A 19862-nucleotide genomic window follows, 5' to 3' on the forward strand; every position below is an offset into this window, starting at 1 on the left:
CAGGCAGGAAGGAGGGAGTCTGCAGCCAGGCGACTGATTGTGTTGGACGAACTGCCTCCACAGCTCTGGACCTCACTCAGACTCTTTGTACTGAGGCAAAGAGCCTCAGTTTCTGCTAGAGAGTGAAAGAGTTTCTGAGCAGGGAAGAGAAACCGAGATGAGGAGCGACACGCAAAGAGAGAAGAGAAAAAAAATCTGTCTACACAAGTAATTGAATCTGGGAAATGTACTGGCTCTTTTCACTGGGACAAAAAGGTGAAATGTTCTCATCGACCGATAGAAGCTGTTTTCATAAAAGAAGATTAAGATTAAATTACTTGTCGAGCTGGTGTGGAATGCGCCTTGTAAGGTTCGACGGGCACCTCTGCACGTCATGTCCTACACACTTACACACTTCTGTGAATTCAACAGATACTTGATTATATCTCACCCTGTCTATGCCTATTAACCCTTTTACAGTAAATAACTAGACCACATTGCATCATGGGACGTTCAGATGGTCTCACACTCTATATTTATTGTTTTATTGTTGATTCTAATCTGCTGTGTAAGTTAGGGGAGTCCAGAGGATCTGGAACATTTGCATTCATTTAACCAACATGTTGACAGTAAAGCAAATATTAACTGACCTACTAGCACATTTTAGTAAATCATACTATGAATTCTTAAGACAATGCTGAATTAACTACACTTCGCATTTTTTGTCACTTTAAACATGTAAAAATCGAGAATCAAAATAAGAAATAATGTGCAGCCAGAAATATAAAAACTAAAACACTTAGAGGGAAATATTTTGTTTTATTGTCTTTAGCGAGTCTCTGTTCTTCCTCAATACACAGATTTATAAACAGGTGAGGACCTCCTTCATCTTCATGACACAAAGCCTCCTGTTTTAGATTACTGCAACATTGCACACTATAAAATGATAAGAAGTGTAGACGTGTGAGTGATAAAGGTATACAGGTTATTGCATGAAAAAAAATGCATTTTTCAAGAAAGAAATACTTGTTAGAAACTCCAAAAACACATGATTACCATTTGGAGTTGATAATCGGGAGGCCAATTAAAAACAAATGCATCATTCATTACATAAAATTGTGGGTAATTTATAAATGGCAGCATCCAATAACACTGATCACACTGGATCCTTACAGCTCACGACATCCAAACAAAATCAAATCTCAGACCAAAAGTTGCTAAAGTTGATGAAAGAGGCTGCTGGTGATGTGTGACGGGGGAAAGGTGTGAGAACACTGTATTAATAGAACGTATATGAAGACAAAGCCATTTCCTGCACTACACAGTCTATGTATGAACACAAACCTTTGCATATTTACACTGTGCTGTTGTGCTGAGGGCTTTCTTGTGTGTGAACAGTTTGAGATTAGATAAGAGACGTGATGATAGGCTGACCAGACGTCTGCAGATGGTGCAGTGGGAGCGGGGCTTAACTCAGAAAGTTTAGTCTGATTATCAGAGTGAAGTGGAGCTAAGCCTGAGCTTAGACTGAAGTGCGACTCGTGCTAAAAATGTAACCCTGTATAAGGGATTAGACCTTTTTCTTCCAGCCCAGCGTCAGACTAACGTCAAAATACCCACAGCTGGAGTTTTCAATCTGAGCCCAGACAGCTGTGCTGATCCAGTCTCTGCTGCTTACTTATCCAACAATGGACTGAGTTCAAGGTGTTTTTCTTTAGGCACTAATGCCCCCATAGCAGCACCGCCTCTTACCCTACCAGTGTTTGCAACAGCCTTTACTTCCATGTGACACCAACCTCCTCCACAGCATCCAGGATCAGGTCACCAGTCCTGTCTGGATGTCCCCCACAGATGGTGAAGAATGATTAAAACCTTCCCCAGCTTTTAGAGCATCTTTAACAGGATCTCACGAGTATTTTAAGTTACCTGGGATGCGTCATTATTTAACGTGAAACTCATGAAAAGGCACTGATGCTTATTTCTACATGTAAACACTGATAAAACGCAAACACCAGAAAATTTCACATTTAGAAAGCTGCTCGTCTCATGTTACACCTAAATCTGCACAGTTAGTTATGTTTCCGCTCCACCAGGCTCTCTTCCTTTGCTGTGATCCATTCCTTCCTTTGGTCACAAATTATGTGTCAGACACTCAAAGCAGGCGAAACAGAGAAATCCTGCTGAATCCCAAGAGAAACCCTCTCAGGTATGTTTTCATAAGGCTTTGCTGCAGGGCTTTTGTGACCCCCACATGCCTGAATAATTAACAAGGCTGGAGACTATTGGGTTTGACCCGGCACCCACCTATGGGTCAGGAGGTCAGAAACAAACTGCTGGGGGAGGGAACCTGTAGGCTGGGCAGAAAAACACCTCGACAGCTTTGCAATTTAAAAATTCGAGCCTTTCTAGCCATAAAAAAAGCAGCCCAACAAGCCAAAGTTTGCAAATGAAAAAGTTTGATTGTATTGAAGCTTCAAGCATGAGTGTGCTAGCTTTTGTTTTGTTCTTAAATGACAAACTTGTTCTGACTGTCGATTATTACAGTGTTCAAACACCCTGGCTGTCTGCTTAATATGACCATTTGTAAATGTTGAACCAATAACATGAGTGTTAGTGAGCTGCTCTAACAGCCTCCACTCTTCTGCCTTTAATCTTTCATTCACATGTTGGAACCTGCCTGCAAAGGCTTGGTCTCATCCACAGCATTAATGAGGTCCATCACTTCTACTGTGTGATAAGGTGTTTCACAGTCTGCATTCCAAGTTCATCCCAGTAGAGCCGGACAGGGTCAAGGTCAGTGTTTACTGCAGGTCAGTCAAGTCCTGTCCCGGCAGTAACCTCCATACATGCAAGCCCCAAAAACTGGGTACTGTACAAGGATTGAATTTATAGAAGTCACCTGTTCGTGTTCCATTTAGATTTAATATTTAGATTTAGGGCGTGGTTAATACAAATCTGTGATGAAGGCACGGCTTATTCTGCAACACTAAAGTTGTAAGAATGCTACTGAGCCAACAAAGACAGTGGGTTCATAAGAAATGGAGAGAATTAGCTAATAAAATGTGAATTAGAGGTCTGCATCTCTGGTTTATTGCTTTATTATCCAAACTTAAACCTGCCATGGTGGCATCTTCTGTGCACAGCGAGCGTTTGGAGGTTTTCCAAGATTTTCTTTGCTGGCGGTGGGGAGGGCATTTTTGCTGAAATCTGCAGCACCAGCTCAAAGGGGGGCTTCCATTAAAACAATGTGGCTCGATGTAGGCAGGTACCCGCATAATTGAAAATGCAGAGTGGCATTTATGAGCATTAATGAGCAGATGGCCTTGTGTTAGAGCTGGCCTCTTCCTCCTCCTCCTCCTCCTCCTCCTCCTCTTATTTTACACCGGCTTCTGTTTCATTCGCCTCCCCCTGACTGGATCTGATTACCCACAATCCCTAAATCCAGTGAGAGAAGCTTCCTGCCTCGCCTGAAAGTGCCAGCTTGCGATTTATAGCTCTTCTTCCTCCCTCTCTCTCTCAAACACACCATGAAGCGAACCTTTCTGTGTATGGGTGGAGGTGCTGGCATGTTACATGTTTTATGAGGGTCTGCACCGAGACCGCTTTGGTGATTTTGGGGGACCTGCAGGAGAAATGTGTGTGGGTGTCAGAGATGATTGTGAACCATGCCACGTACTGCGGCAGCTGGGCAGGACTTCGACTCTGTGTTAAAATGATCCTCCACCCAAAGTCTAACTTCAGGGTATCAAAAATACGACCTTTATGAGCCTGAAAACCTGCCTGTAAAAAGTCTGCAGTCGGCTCTGTCATGGAGGGCAACGACTGTGTCAGTGATCTGGTTTCAAGTATTGGTCGTCTCACTCTTTGCCACTGAAATGCATTTAAATTATCTTTTTAAATGCAAGTACAGTAAAGTCAGTAATTCAGTCACATTTAATTTGACCCAGTTCAACACACTGCAGCCAATCGGACGTGGTTAGAAAGTTAGAAATAAACTGCTTTAGTGGGAGATCACATATGAGAGGCGAGTATTTAAACACTCAGGTCTTTCTTCACTGCCATGACTGCCACTCATTAATAACTGCACTTAATGGATCCTGTGTTGACTAATTAAATGATATCGTTTGATATATGATGTTGAAGGACTCAGAATTATTTTTGTGTGGTTACAGAGAGGGCATCATGTGTTTTCAGTGACCACCACAGAGCATGACTAAAACAGCCTCAGTTCTGATCCTCAGTCAAAAAGTCGGCCCACACAGCCGGCAGCGGCCCTCAGGAGAAACACAAGGTGGTTAAAAAAAAAAAAGGGGGGGGGGGCGTTCTCTTCCCCTCCCTGCAATTATTCACAGCCTCACACATCCATCACTCAGAGGGGGGGGGAGCACCACCACTTCATGAACTCAGATGTGAAAGTATAAAAGCAGACAAATTCTGAGGTATAGATGCATGGGCAGATGGGGTTTAGAGGTGGGGGCGGCACAGCGGTGAGGTGGTTGGCACTGTCGCCTCACAGTCCAGGGTTTGAAACCAGTTTAGGGCTTTTCTGTGTTTTCATGTTCTCTCTGTGTTTACGTGGGTTCTGCAGAACATTTTTCTAGCTTTTGAATTTTGTTTTAATTCAAAGATCGTCTTGCATTCAGAGTCCCGTTTGATTTTTACAGTTTCACAGTGGAAAAATAGATATCTGTATGTGTTTTTCACAAAGCGCTGCCAAGTCTATAACCCTTAACCTAAGCGTTTTATTCCTTTGCAAAGTTTAAAAGTCTACCTTCAGGGTAACAATTAGCAGCTAATTAGCAGCTGAGAGGCAGTAAAACACTGACAGAAAACAAACCCAGTGCTTAGAAGTGAAAGTCTTAAACTTCCCTGCCTGAGGGGTCCAAAAGAAAAAAAGAAAGAAACTCTGGTGGTACCGTAGTTTAAAACAAGTTATTTAAGAGTAATAGTAAATTCTGTATGTAAACTTAAGTATATTGCTAAGTATAACCTTAAGCATATAGTGGTCAGGCTGTCAGACGACAGTGTTTGCGCTCTTTCATTCTAATCACCCTCATTTCCTATTTCGCAACATTGTAACCAGCTGAATTCTTAAGACAATGGAGCGCATAAAAAGCTGCAACATCGAACCTCAAAATATTCGGAATACGAAAACAATCAGAGTTAGAAGAGGATAATCAAGCAGTGCAGAGTGTACCTTGGAAAGCTCAGTGTGTCATTTACTCTATTTTAACAGACAGAAAACCATCAGGTTGTGTTTTAGCTGAGACAACAGCTAAAGGTTACGGCTGTGGTCTGCGGTCTGTCCTCTCTGGCCTGGATGACTTCACGTGCCGCTTTGCTGTCATGGAAAAAAATTACACAACTGAACTGTAGGCTTTATTTTTCTTTCAACTTTTCACTTTCTGTGGTGAATTTAAAAAGTTTCACAAGCTCTGTTCCCCTTTGTTAAAAATGTTCCACAGTTTTGTCCAATATACAAGAAACAACAAATGATTTTTCTTGAAAAGCGAAAGGTGATGAAGACAAACACAAAGCAGATCCACAGCAGCGATACGACTCGTTAACAAAGTGACAGCATTGTGTGGCTCAGGACTTTCTGTAGCGCCACTACAACGTTTGTGTTTACGCCTCGCTCTGTGCACCATGGCGCATGTTCTTCCCACTAACCAACATCGTGCCAGACAAAAGAATTTCTGTATCCCTAATACATCATCAGACCAGAAGACGACAGACAGAACACGTGAGACTGCATGCCGTGCACAAGCACAGGGAAGTATTCCCATTCATTTTGTAAGTTAGGATTAAAAATGGTCATCATTGGTTTTTAATAAAAAAAAACTTGAATGCATGCAAGGTTACTGGCACAGATCAAATGGTGTGTTTACATGTGCTGCAGCAAGTAAGCCAAAATCTGTTTTTATATGGAGCAACCATCTTTTTCATGTCTCTCTGCAGTTATTAAGCTTAATTATAACCTTTATGTTACTGGGACATAGAAATAAAATTTATAGAATGACTGAAAACCAACTGCAGCATAATAACTCCATGGTGGAGCTGAAGAGAGTGCCAGATGAAATGCTACCTCATGATCCAGGTGATGGGACACCAGCACCAGTGCAATGCAGACGCCGGCACTGAACCGTCTCCTCCTCCTCATTTAAGAGCCAACTCACACTTTAAGAGATTCTTAGCTAAATTTGATTTTTATGGGAAGACATTCAGAGCGGACAGAATCTGTAGGCTGCATCTGCCAATATTTCAATTTCTTGTGAGATCTCCTCCCAGCACACCAACATTTCTAAGTTTGGGCGCAACAGTGGCAGCTTTTGGAAAAGGCTGTGAAAATGAGTCATGGTGAAAATTTCCACTTGACATTTTGGTTGACAAATCATGTGAGTGATGTGGATCATAGAGATGCTTTGTGTGGTAGATGGTCAGGCCCTCAATGGTGATGACTATAGAGGTGCAACTTAAACCACCAGCAACACAGAAGGAATTAAACATAATCGCTAATTAATGTTTCATTAATGTGTAATGCAAACAACAAAATCCCAGCTACTTAACTTTCTGCTTTCCACACAAACTTAAACCGGTTCAAGTTTAAAGGAAACATGTGTGCCTCGTTATCCCCAACGCCAATTAAGCGAACCAAACAAGGCTGTAAACGAATGCCGGCTAATCCTAAGAAAACTGCAGTACTTTTGCCTGAAGCAGCAGACTGAGACTCTCCGAACACGACACCTCTCCAGCACCATGTTTATTTCTTTCTGCTTCAGATACTAGCTCTAAACAGTCTTCAGAAATATGGAGATTTCAGTTTCCAACTCTCAACACATTTTAATATGCTCTGTCTTGTAGATGAAAACATGACATGCATTTCATAATGGAAGAAACAGAAATGTGAAACTAGAATTTTAAGCTCTCAACTCTTAACTACGACAGCTAATGAGCAAACTGTCACAGGAAAAGCTGATAGAGCCATTCTGGCTCAATAATCTCTGTGTAGTGTACCACCCTTTTTGTGCTCTTAATTTATTTGCTCCTCTTTACAACTACTTTGCTGCCAACAATACAATGTTGCAACAGGAAGTTGAATGGCCACGTATTCAGGATACCTTGATGACAACTAACAACAATTCCCACGCACTTAAACTCAGACACAACTCCTGTATCCGTCCTTCACTAAATTAGCAGCCAAATATTATCATATCTGAGTTACAAAAATAGCTTCTTTTTAACTTAGTAGGAAGAGAACGTCTGTGTGTGTCGACTGAACAATGGAGCCACGGTCGACGTGAAAGTTGTCCAACTGAAATCAAAGAGGAAGGATGTTGGGACGGAAGGGAGCAGACAGAGGATGGCGATAGAAAGAGCGTGTGTGTGCGTGTGTGTGTGTGCGTGTGCGTGCGTGCGTGCGTGCGTGCGTGCGTGTGTGTGTGAGAGAGAGAGAGAGAGAAAGATCCTCAGAGGTGCAGCCAAAGCGCTGAGGAGACTTGAAACCAGATGAAGGAGTTTGGTACTCTGTGGGGGGGTTATTCAAAGGACCAATAAGGATGCTTGATAAAACCTCAGGCAAAAATGGTGCTGATATTGTAAATGTGAACCATCAAGTCTGCAAAAGTTGTAAAACAATAACGAAATATTTAAAATATTCCAACCTTTCACACTCTGCTCTCTAGTTTTTCTCTAGTAGCCGCTAGACTTTACATGAGTTTGCTTCCACTCCTTGCTGTGTTTTTGTAAATCCATTAAAACTTCTGGAGATTCGAAAACAAATAAAATACATTCACAAAAACAGATCACACACCTGATCAGGACACACTGGTTCTGCAGCCTCTTCCACAGCGAGCGGTAGCACTCATTGGCGATGGCAAAGATGTGCGGGGAGATTTCACCGAGGTGGTGCTGACTGTACATCTCCACAGCGGGTCGGTCATACAGGCCAGGGAGCGGCTGGTAAGGGTTGACTGCTGCCAGGATGGAACCGATGTACGTCTGTGGATCAAAGAGGTAAATTATCAATAATTACGCAGACAGAAAGCAAATAAATCAAATTTCACCTGAATGTTTTAAGTAAAGGTGAAAGAGAAACATGAAACAATACTATCATGATGCATTACACGATAACAAGATTCAACGATTCTGCGATACTTCATACTCCGATGAAAATGTACTTATTAAAATAAAGACATTTTTAATGCGTCAGTTCAATTAATAAGCCCATACTGTCCTTCTCTTCACTGTTCCCCAACCGTTTCATCTTCTGTGTTGCTAATTAGCAAAGTTCAGCTCATTTTATCTTCATTTGACTAAATGCGCCACCATGAGGAGCCATGAAGTAGTGAACCTGGGTAATTATATTCGATACCAGCTATTGGTGCTGTAGAGGAAGCTCCCCCCCCCTCACTGCCATTTCAAAGTATAAACATTTGCACAGCATCCATTCTTCTCTAATGATAACTCTCTTGACATGTCGTTACTCGCCATCTACTGAGCAAAGATCGGAGCAAATCATCTCTGCTGCCCGTCACTGCTCAGGTGGAAGCACAGAGAGGCCAAAGGCTGCACTTAAATCCAATTTCTCAGACAGAAACACAGAGTCGTAAAACCCTTATTAGGTTCCCAGGAGGGTGGACAGCAGCAAACATCAAGCAGCCAAACATGTGACCTTAGTGATGAACACTCTTTTACAGCTTCCACTCAGGCTGTCAAAAAGCCCAGCAGCACGGCATTCAGCACGTTTGACCTTTTGCTTTTATTTTCACTGCTGAGAAGCAGACTCAAGATTTTCCAAATTAGTTTCAGATTTCAAAGTTCAAAGCAAAACAAACCAAGCTGCTGAAATAGAAGCTCGTGAAGCCAGAAGAAAACTTGGCTGAAGCTTCAGTGCTGTGGTGGTGACTGATGGATAACTAGGCAGGCTTGGGAAGAAAAAAAAAAAAAAAAGGCAGCACATCAGCGTGCATCTGTGAGAAAACATCTGGATATTCCTATTGCTGGCCTCGGTTTGAAAAGTTGCAACGGTTACAGCAGAATTAACCGGATTCTCACAGTTACTCGAACTGGGCAGGAAAAGAGGTAATGCTGTCAGAAATGCTCGTCCTCAACCGTGAAGGTCTGAGCATTTGCAAAGGTTAGAGAAGCATTAAGCCGATTTTTCACATCCACTTCAGCATAAAAATAGTAACACTGTCAAAACCTGTATGTTGTAAAAGGTCTAGTAAACACAGAGAGAAGCTTTCCATCCCGCATAGAAGAAAACTAAATCCTTAATTGGGCTTTCCACTAAAACAAAAATACTGGAACAGTAAAGGTCATTCACTTTGGAAATGCTACCATTGTTGGTTTACCCCAAACAAGCTTCTTTTGTGAGAAAACCCCTAAGAAACATGCGCAAATACTTTTAAAATGCCTACATTTACAACACAAGCACACACGTTTCCAGCCTGGTACTACTCATAGTCAGCTTTGACTGAGAGGTGCTAACTGTGGGTGCTAGCTGCTTCACCTCAGCTAATAAGAGTCACTGAAATGGACTGCTTGATCTTGTCTGTGGTGTTGATGTTACCTGTTTTAGTGGAATTACCTGACAAGCAATCTAGCCTATGGCTTGTAACTGAGCACTCCACACTCTGGTTCAGATATGACTGCTCGAGTTTCAAAAGTCCCAGGCAGCAACAACCAAAATGGTTAACTTATCGCTTCCAAACGGGACTTCACAAACAAGTGTGTGACATCACAGTCGCTGCGTCCATCTTTTATATACAGTGTATGATCCTGACACATGTTAGTGGCATGTCATCGGGACATGCCACTGTGTAATTTCAGCAGTAGTCATAAAAATATTGGTTTCACAATCAGTCAGCGATCATCAATCAGCACATGCTCGCAATCTGATGCAAAATGTGGTTTTTAAACCAGGAAGAAAAAAAAAACAAAAAAACACAATCCAAACAATTTACGGCCACATAAACATCGAGCTAAACACAATCGCTACATGTAATGTGGCGATCTTTTAAACCTCACCTCTCTTTATTTATTTCATTTTTATGTCTCTGAATTCCTGAAGGAAAGTTAAGTTTGCTAAGTGCTCTATGAAATATACCAGCTTTACCCTTCCTGTCTCTGTCTGCTGCTGTTCTGGAAACCAAAAGGGATTTCTAGAGCATTTTTTTAAATTTAAGACTTCTCAAATATGGCTTAAACATCTATTAACAATAGTGAAGCTGATCCTTAACACCAGGTTAATCTGTGAATTACCGTTTTAATGGACTGACTGCTTATCTGGCCTACAAATGTAATGTGACTAGTCTGACTTACCATGAACATTCATTCAAACAACAGAATCATCTGAGAAAACAAAAGTTTGGTCAATAATAAAAGTAACACATTTTCTAACAGGCACAACAGTTGCAGGTAAATTACCTGCTGCGACTCAACAACCACTTTTGCCGAGAAAAGAGCCACACAGACAATCTGCAGTGAGGTGAAAGCAGTAGTTAGCAGCTCCCTCGCTGCTCATATTTCTTTGTGGCAGGTTTCACAGGGGAAATCCCCACTCATTTTCTACTTAAAAGGTACAGTAATAATAAACCTCACACTTTTCCCTCTAATCTCTGCAAACACGGACAAAGATAACATTTTTGATCACACTATCAAAATTAACGACAACATTTCTGCCGGCGCAACTTGGATGTAAAGTGAAAATCTCATTACAGCAGTGCACAGTGTTCCCATAACACACACATTAGCTTCTGAGAGTCTGTTGCCTGGAGGAGGAAAAGAATTGCATTTAGGAGAAAGAGAGTGGGACATTTCGATCCACAGAGCATCTACGTCCTCTGCAGTTACACGGCTCGACTGTCTTCTATCCTGTTAATCTCGCCTGGTTCCCACTGACAGACAACAGCATGTGAAAACAAACAGGACCGTCGGTTTTCTGTCAGTCACGGTCTTCATACCAGTCTGACATTTGCTCTGTTCCTTCATCTTGATTTATTAAAGCCTGTTTTCTTGCTGTATTTTTTTTTATTTCCTTTAATACAGTTAGTCAAACTCTTTATCAGATTAGAGAAGAGCACCAAGAGGACATAGAAGCACATACATATTACAAACAGAAAGCCCTTTTTCCTCAATAAAGGGGTCGATCAGGGGAAAAAAAGCCTCAAAACACTATTGGCTCTGGACAAGCAGAAAAAAAACGTGTGTTTATAACCAGCCTGAGGTGAAACCGTGCGCAGAGCTCAGAAGTGGAGTGGAACTCAAATTACAACCATAATAGGCATAATTAGGTTAATAGGCATACCGATGTATAGAGCGTGGAAAGAATACCAACAATAACATCACACTGGAAATGCAGTTTCTGATGAGCAGTCTGTTGCAGTCGGACACTAAAGACTCTGAGCATCCAAGCTGAAAGGAAATATTTACAGAGGGTTTCTCAGGAATGAAGAAAACAGCTTCTCTCTTCCAGTTTTTTAATTTTCCAAAGACCAAGTCATGACCAACCTCAACCAACAGTTGATAACAAATACAAGAAAACACCAAACCGTTGGTTAGAGCTAAAAGATGTAGTTCAGTCATTAAATGTTTTAAAAAGCGTCAGCTAACATGCTTGCACCACAGGAAGTGAGCTGATGGTTGTAGGAGCAGTGCTGTAGATACAGTGGCATTAGGTTACGATCATACAGACTTCAGGAGTCTGTGAAACTCTTCGGCTTTTTCATTCATTTGAATGGGATCGCCACTCCCAACAGATCTGAGAGAAGAGTTAAACCTGTGGGAGTGTCTCCTGGCACCAGGTTAGACGACCATGTACCAATAGTTAAATAAAAAAATCTGTTAAAATTCTGATTGTCCATAGTACTGCTTGAAAAAACACGTCAACTGAAATGAATACCTAACACTCCCTGAAGCTCACACATACATTGCAGCACTGAACTGTTCTAGACATTGCCAGACTGACGTGTATGTGAGAAAGACCATTTGATCTCTAATTCTACAAAGCCCCTGTAATGTCTGATTACACCCATGCAACACAAGCAAAGGCAACGGGCTTGTCGATTTACAGCAAGAAATTAAGCTGATCCAGGTGATTGATAGATGTATTTTTTGTCTGCTTATTTTATTGGTTTTTGTTTTTTGCCCTTTATCACCGTTCCTCTTCCCCGCTGTTTTTCTTTCCCTCTTTCTTTCTCCCTTCTTTTCCCCAGTCAAATCTGTCCCATATTTAGCAAGTGAAAATGAAATAAAATAAACAATAAAAGGTGAATCAAATAGACCATTACGGCAAGGCTGGGATGGTCCATTTGGTAAAGTAAATCCGTTGGGCATCTTTCTTTGCCTTTAGACAATAACTCTGATGGCAAAAGAGCCAAATGGGACAGGCAACAAAAAGAAAAAAAAATTAAGCTGACCATGTGGAAAAAAGTACAAATATGATTCTGCCAAGTTCCTTCCTGTTAAAAGGGAGTTTTTCCTTCCTGCTGTTGCCTAAGCAATCATCTGTTTGTTGGGGGTCTCTATCGGGCTTTTTTCCTTACAGTACACATTATCTTAAAAGAACTTTTGTTGTGATTTGATGCTACATGAATAACCTTGAACTAAAAAAGACCTTTCAAACTATCAAAACCATAAACCAATCTTTTTATACTTTTGGACCTATCTCTCCTTCCTGGCTAGACATAAGATATAACCCAAACAACAGAGGCGAGATGTTCTTAAACACTGCTTCACAATAACTGGACAAGATAACAGAAGAACAAGGTGATGAAGAGGTCTGCTAGGAGTCCACACTCACTGTACTCCTCCTCTTCCTATACAAACATCTTTATTACCTGCACTGCTCATTAAGCTCCTCCTATTAATCTTTCTATTCAAAGATCCTACTGACTCACTGACCTACATTTGGCCCGGATGCAAAAACATTTGAATGGCCGTTGAGATGACATTTACATGACAAATGCCGGGTCTGGGCTATCCTGCCTGTGCAAATCAGCACAGTACAGGGATGGTATGTCATAATAATATAGAGTGGATCATAAAGGTCTGAGTGTTATTACGATGTGGCAGCGCTCTGCTCAGGTGAAGGAATCAGTTTCTACACATAAAAGCAGAGAAGTCCTTCTTCCGCCTGCAGTGTAAACAGTTTACAGCTAATCTAATCTCTGGCTCTGAGGCTCACATGCATCGATCAGACCATCCTGTAAACCTCTTTACAGATGCTTATGTAGTGTCATGTATTGTTTGGGATTTTTATATTCACAGTATGTGGAGAAAGTAGATGGAGAAACACTGTGATTCGGACTTTTGCACCTTCTGACAGCTGGAACAGTCCAACACATCGTAAGTCTTACTTGCATACAATACGCTATACAGTAAGGTGAACACGGCACCAGCTACAATGAGCTCAATATTTCCGTGTATCTTTTGTCAGTTTTTCCCTGCTGTCCACTCTGACACAGTTTAAAGGTGCACGGGGAAAATATTTTTTATATTTGTCAGCAGTTTTTATGATGATCTTATTTGCCCCAGAAAGGAAAATGAATAATCCTCTTATCTGTCCCATAACCTTTGTCCATAATATCAGTATTTACACACCTCCATAGGAAATTGTCATGTTTTAGAGAATTTATTAAGATCTTTTGATCCTAAGAAAGACATCCAGTCACCTTCAAGTCAAATACCATGTTACAAAGAATATCATTTGTGGCTATAGATGCAAGTAAAAATTGCCAAACTTAAGAAAAAACTCAAGGACGTGCCTTAAACTTGCATCCTTTCTAAGCTCCTCGCAACTTACAGGAGTCATGAGGAGTGATTCTTATAAGTGCAAAAAGCAGCAGGAAGCAGGAAGCACAGATGCTGTAACAGTCCAGTAGATATTCGCCTGAATATTTTCACGTCTCAATCTCTTGTTTCAAGTCTTATTAAGCACAGCCTGATTTTTTTTCCAAATTATGGTCACCATCTATGGCAACAGAGCACCGTATACTTCAGGGTAGTGCTGTCTTGTGATTCACATGGTGTGACCTTTAGCATATATGGCTACAGGTCATCCTGCCTGTACCTTCTCAGTAAGATCTGTCCCTCACTTGTAGTGTCTAGTTTCTAAAAGCCATGATAATAAAACCCCAGGCTTTAAAAACATGACTTTTCAAACTAAAACTTTATAATGGTCTTTTTTGCGTTTCTATTTGGTTCAGAAACCTTAATCTGTCGAGTAAAATGACATCTGATAGTCTGTAAAACCGACCAGTGGACAAAAAACCCACAAAAAACCTTCAACCCCTTTCTTTAAAAAAAAAAAAACATGACAAGGAAAGTAATATTTAAGCACGAGTCTAAAGGGCAAAGTTCACATAAAACAGTTAGCGCTGCTTCAAGTTAGAGAAAAAAAAAAAAATAAAACAGCCTTAGGGAAAATTTGTGCCTGCCCTTAACTCGATGAATTACAAACATTTGGACCCAATTACATCCCCCTGTTGGTCCGTCGTGGTAACAGTCTCCCTGGCAGCACCCCAGCTGTGACTCTCATCAGAAGCCCGCCCTGCTGGCTGATGTGATTAACTGCGGCCCCTTATCCTGCATGTGTGGTGTCGAATACTTGCAGTCATCCCACTGAGGTGACTCGAGTAATGCGATAGCCACTTTTTACAGTGTTTGTTTGAAGTGCTTAACCTGTGGGACTCATAGCAGTGGAAGCAAAGTTTTTTAACACCGTGATGGCTCAAAAAGTTGAGTCTGTTCAGTCTGAAGAAGTCACCTGGATGAGTGACGAAACATTTCTCCGACTGAAAACGCGACGTCCAGATGAACACAATCAACTTTTTGGGATTTCCTTACCTGGATGGTCGAGCATGCATCATTTGTAAATGAAACATTTGTATTTGGGCAGCACTCATTATTAAATCTCCAACAATCTATGTTTTATACTAATACTGGGTAAAAAGAAAAGTATAATGTAGTATTTAAGCATGTTCTGGCTCTTTCTCTGGTCAGGTTCATTTTCATTTCTGTCATCAGCCTCATTGGGGCAGCAGGAAAAAGTTTCCAGTTAAGCCTAAAGTTCAAAAACTGCTCTGCACTCGACAAGATGCAGTCAAAGTGAAACATTTTCAATAAAGAAAGCCAAACGTTTTAATGAGTTGGCAGAGACCCAATAAAAGCGAAGAGCACAGTGAATATTGAAACAAGATAAATGTCAATGTCATCTGCGTCAGCTTATTCCACTGCCCACACATGGCAGCAGAAATGAGCTTTAAAGTGACACCCAAGAAAAATAAGATGAAAGCTCCACAGGTGTGTAAAGAAACGAGATCCATGCTCTGTCCAGGAATTCCTCTTCTGTTGCTCCTTTGGAGGTTTCTTCCCTTTCTTGTACTGTGTGTGTGTGTGTGTGTGTGTGTGTGTGTGTGTGTGTGTGTGTGTGTGTGTGTGTGTGTGTGTGGGGAAAATCAGCTGTTTGGAATATTGGCCTATATAAATAAAACTGACTTCTCTCAAATGTATTGCATTACAGTGGATTCCAATGAAACATTTTTCAGTTACACAAACAATAATACATCTTAATCTGCTCTTTATTCAGCGTGTTCCAGAGAAATAATGGCTTCTTTAAAAAATATGATTAAATCAGCTGCTTCTGTTCTGAAACACTGCTTTCCCCAAATCCCAAAGAAAGCAGCAGCAGCAGCCCCAGTATAAAAGTTTTTAAGATTAACATTTTCTTTTCTCTGCTCTTTTTGCAGACTCAGTGTAGAGATGATAGGCTAACACTAGCAAGCTACATTAGCTGTATGGGTCTCTGCACAGATCACATACCTGCTAATCAGTGCTAATTAATGGATTAATGAACCACTCGTTAAAACTAGAACATAGACTGCGTGGATGGGTTTTACCTCAAAGCAGGTGACATTCATTTGTAAGATAATGTAATTAAAAAGGCTACAAAAGGCACAGACATGTTGGAGACGTCCAGTTCTGTGACTAGCAGACCGTTCACACCTACAGCTGCATAGCTCGGCAGCACTGCCCCTAATTTTTCACCAAAAATCCAAAATGCTGATTTTAAAAAAGCATTACACAGATAATGTTCGGATGACTTTTACATAAACATTTTGCGTATTGATCGCAATGTTGGTTGATTTTTTACCACGAATCTTCGTGCATTATCCCATTCGTATTTGAATTGTAGATGAACAATTCTAAAAAACTATAAACGTTCTACAACCAACAAATCTGTGCAGAGTCCCCGATAATCAAAATAGGATTACGGATAAAAGTATCACGTTACATTTTGACATTGTGTTCCTTCTATTCAAGAACTAAAAACAGCTGACAAATGCAGATATCTTCTCAAACTGACCTCCGCTTAATCTTTTCCCCCCTGACAGATAGCAGTAACAGACGCTGGAGCGCCTTTATGTTTATAGAAAGGCGTCAGTGGCTGATGATGGTGTAACTGTAGAGCAGAGAAAGGCATGCAGGGCGTCAGAACCTTCCAAAAAAAAAAAAAAAAGATGGCTCTGAGACAGAGCCAGATAAATTCACAGAGAAGGAAATGAAGTCCAGATGGGGAAAAAACCCTGCAGGATCAGAAGAAAAAGCATCAGCAAACCTGCCTTACTGACGGCAGGAAATGTACGAGCGAGGGGAGCGAGGAGGGAATATTCTGCAGAATTACTGTGTCACAAGACACACATACCATTGCATTTGCTATACTTGGCATTTAAAGGCATCTTGATCTGCTGTTTAGGTTTAATGTTGCTGCTGATGCACATGCGTGAAAGAAAGGAGATGCCCATTTATTTTTGAAACGATGCGGTTTCTCCGAGTTCCCGGGAACACAAAACTGTCAACACCTTGTGAAACGTGCAGCTTTTGCTTCAGCTATAATGCTGAATAAAAAGTTTTCTTACAAATGAAAAAAATATCACTGTAGAAACGTGATAGTAGAGCCATAACCTTAACCTCACTTTAAGGAGCTTGCAAGTTCATTGCTGTGCTGACATGGATCTAATAAACCTGGGCAGGAAGTTGGATGCATGTCTGCTGTATAATGATAATCAGAGCCAACACGGCTGTCATTGCTCCGTTATTTGTCTCCACGCTACGTCCTCTTTGGCACAGTCATGGTAACAGCTGGAGGATACATCATACAAAAAAGCTTCTGCTACCACAACTCAAATGGATTTTGGAATCCCAAGCATTTTACTTCCATCTATAAGCTCGGAGTCTGTTTTGTCTTCATGTTAACCAGCACATCATTTCATGCTGCATTCCTATTTGAATAGCAAGTCGCACTGTGAGACGCTTATCCTAAATTTCAGTTGCAGAGTTATTGCCTCTTCACATTCCCTCCTTCATGTTAGTCAACTTTTATGTGGCCTGTGTGACATTTTTGGAAGGAAAACAGTTTGAATTGTCAAGCATGCATTTTTTCTTCATTTGTGGTTGGGGTTGTCGCTAATGAAACTGAACATGTGTATAATGACAAAGAACAACTTCTGCATATCTCTAAAGCGCAAACGCCATTAGATGCATTGAGAACAACAGTTGTTTTAATTTTCTAGTTGAAAAAATAAGACACCTCAACTTTCCTTTTTTTGCCTTTTTACGGCTTTATTTGAAAGGGTGCAGTGAGCTTAACCGGCGCCAGAAACCTTAACTTTAACCAGTGAAAGTTACCTTATTGGTTTGCTTCTGAAACTGTGTGTTTTTGGTGTACAGTCCCCATTTAGCATCATCTTTGTAGCTGTATGAATTATAAAAGATTTATTGTTACTAATAACAAGTTTCAAATGAGTTTCAGATAAGCTAAGCTAAATCCAGCCCACATTAACTGACATCTGCTGATTCAGCAGATTCTTCACATTCAATTAGCAAATATGATAAAAAAAAAAGTTGACTCCTTAAGCTGCTTTAGTTTGCTGCACAGCTGCAAGCTGCTATGTAGTCCAGCTTGTGGCCTGGTTGTTTCTGTACGGAGGTCCTGTGATTGCTCAAAGACACAAAGTCACACGACCACCGAGTTCTAACTCGACATATAAGTGTTCATCAGTCTCATTAATGTTCATGAATCAATCGTGTCAGTGCACTGCTGATTAAACTTTCTAACTAGAAATTAAACACTTTACCTAATTTTGCATAAATGGGCTATGTAAGTTTAAACCACACCGCAGGAGTAGTGGTTAGACTCGAGATTGTTTGTCCAAAACCACATCTTAATGAAGCTAAAACGATAAGTCAGAGATATGAGCCTGAAAGAAAGATCTAATCAACCAAGCCAGGAGTAATCTGTACACCAGATTCCAGACAAATCTGTTTCTCGCTCTTCAAGATAACTCAACAAATAACAGATGGGTGGACGAACTTCAGCCACAAAGTAACTAGCAAACCAAAAAAAAAAAAAGACAAAAATGGAGCAAAAAACCACGTTCACTAATGTTGTTGTCTTTGCTAACATTTAAAAAAATAAATAAATAAACCAAAACCAGGATTTAAAGGAAGTGCGATCAGCACATGTTATTCATAGACATGTATGCATGTATAACGCTGGACGTTTCCTCACATCTGACAGTAATCACAACTCTTCAGCTTTGGCTGAAATCTCTAAAAATGTAAAAAAGGACTAAACTGGGTTTGTATTTCAGAGTCTCCGAAGGAATTTGTGTGTGTGGCTTAATCCCAAACCCAGCAGATATGTACAGAGGGAAAACGAGTGAAACATAATCCAACCCAGCTAAACTATTGATCTGAAAGGAAAATTCCACATAAACAGTCATTTTCGATTCCTCCCTTCTCTGAGCTTGCATCATCCAGATTTTTTCAGATATTAAGACATGACCCCAAAGCGGGATTTCAAAACACCAAACCAGCCTTTCTACTGCTATAAAGCCACATTCCACCCATAGCTTCTTTGTTTGCAAGTACTTCAGATAATCAAATGAGACCATTAGAAGTTGGTCCATCTGTAATCTGGTTTTGAGCAGTCAATCTCATTGTCAGTACAGACTTTCTACACATTCTGGACTTCTTCCTCCCCCGTTTATCCTCACAGCTATGAGTCAAGAGCTTGTGAAAGCGGAGCAGCAGCTGCCTGTTGCAGTCTGTCAGCGGGCCGGCAGCAGACATGCAGACTTGTCAAAATAACCGAAGCGAGCGATGAGACGGATTTTGCTCTGTGCTGAATCTGCCTGAGCCGGCAGAGCCTCTGATCAAACCTATTACGAGGAAGAAGAGTGATTTAGTAGCTGTTTCTCAGGTATCCTCTCTGAACTATGAAGAAGCATTTTTGTGCCGCTCTACCTGATGATCCATCTGCTGTCATCTCGATTCTGATTGATTACAAAGGCCATTTGCTCCCACCCCTGTGGTTACAGTTAATAGTTCTGTAGGCGGGGTTGGGGTTACGGTTAGGGCAGAAAACACTGCTTCTATTATAACCCAAAATGTTAAAGAACAAACATGCTGTAGCTTAGCCTCAGTGTCACCACTAAGACATCTGAGCTGAATGTTGCTTGAAACTCAGTTGCCTCTTTTATTAGATCCATTATATTTAGTTCTCTTAACTCTTCACATGCACTGCAAGGACTGTTTTTGTCTACATGTCAAAATAAACTGTTTTTCAAAACCAAAAGAAGGGAGTCTAACAGACAAACATATTTTAGATTTCTCAGATTCTCCTATGATCAAGGATTCCTCGGGTCTGCAGGAACGTTCTTCAATGCCCTTTCTGCAGATCGTCCCCTCCACAACAGACACCGTCTCCAAACCTCTAACCAATTTTGCTAATGTGTGCATCTTACATTGAGCATCAGTGCAGACCCACAGTTCATCCACAGACTGAAATGAACCCTTTTAGCTCTTCTCCCTTTAAAGTC

The 19862-nt window shown here is 41.0% G+C and overlaps 1 protein-coding gene across 1 annotated transcript in view; it reads right to left on the reverse strand.

The window, feature by feature from the left end:
* myo10 (myosin X) overlaps positions 1-19862 on the reverse strand; it is a 122725-nt gene that overhangs the window by 47113 nt on the left and 55750 nt on the right. The window contains exon 4 of the mRNA XM_013914185.1: positions 7790-7977. Within this exon, the coding sequence (XP_013769639.1) occupies positions 7790-7977 (188 nt within the window). The remainder of the gene's footprint in view (positions 1-7789; positions 7978-19862) is intronic.

The sequence above is a fragment of the Pundamilia nyererei genome, unplaced genomic scaffold, assembly GCF_000239375.1.
Source record: "Pundamilia nyererei isolate P.nyererei 1_Seehausen unplaced genomic scaffold, PunNye1.0 scaffold00177, whole genome shotgun sequence".
Lineage (NCBI taxonomy): Eukaryota > Metazoa > Chordata > Actinopteri > Cichliformes > Cichlidae > Pundamilia > Pundamilia nyererei.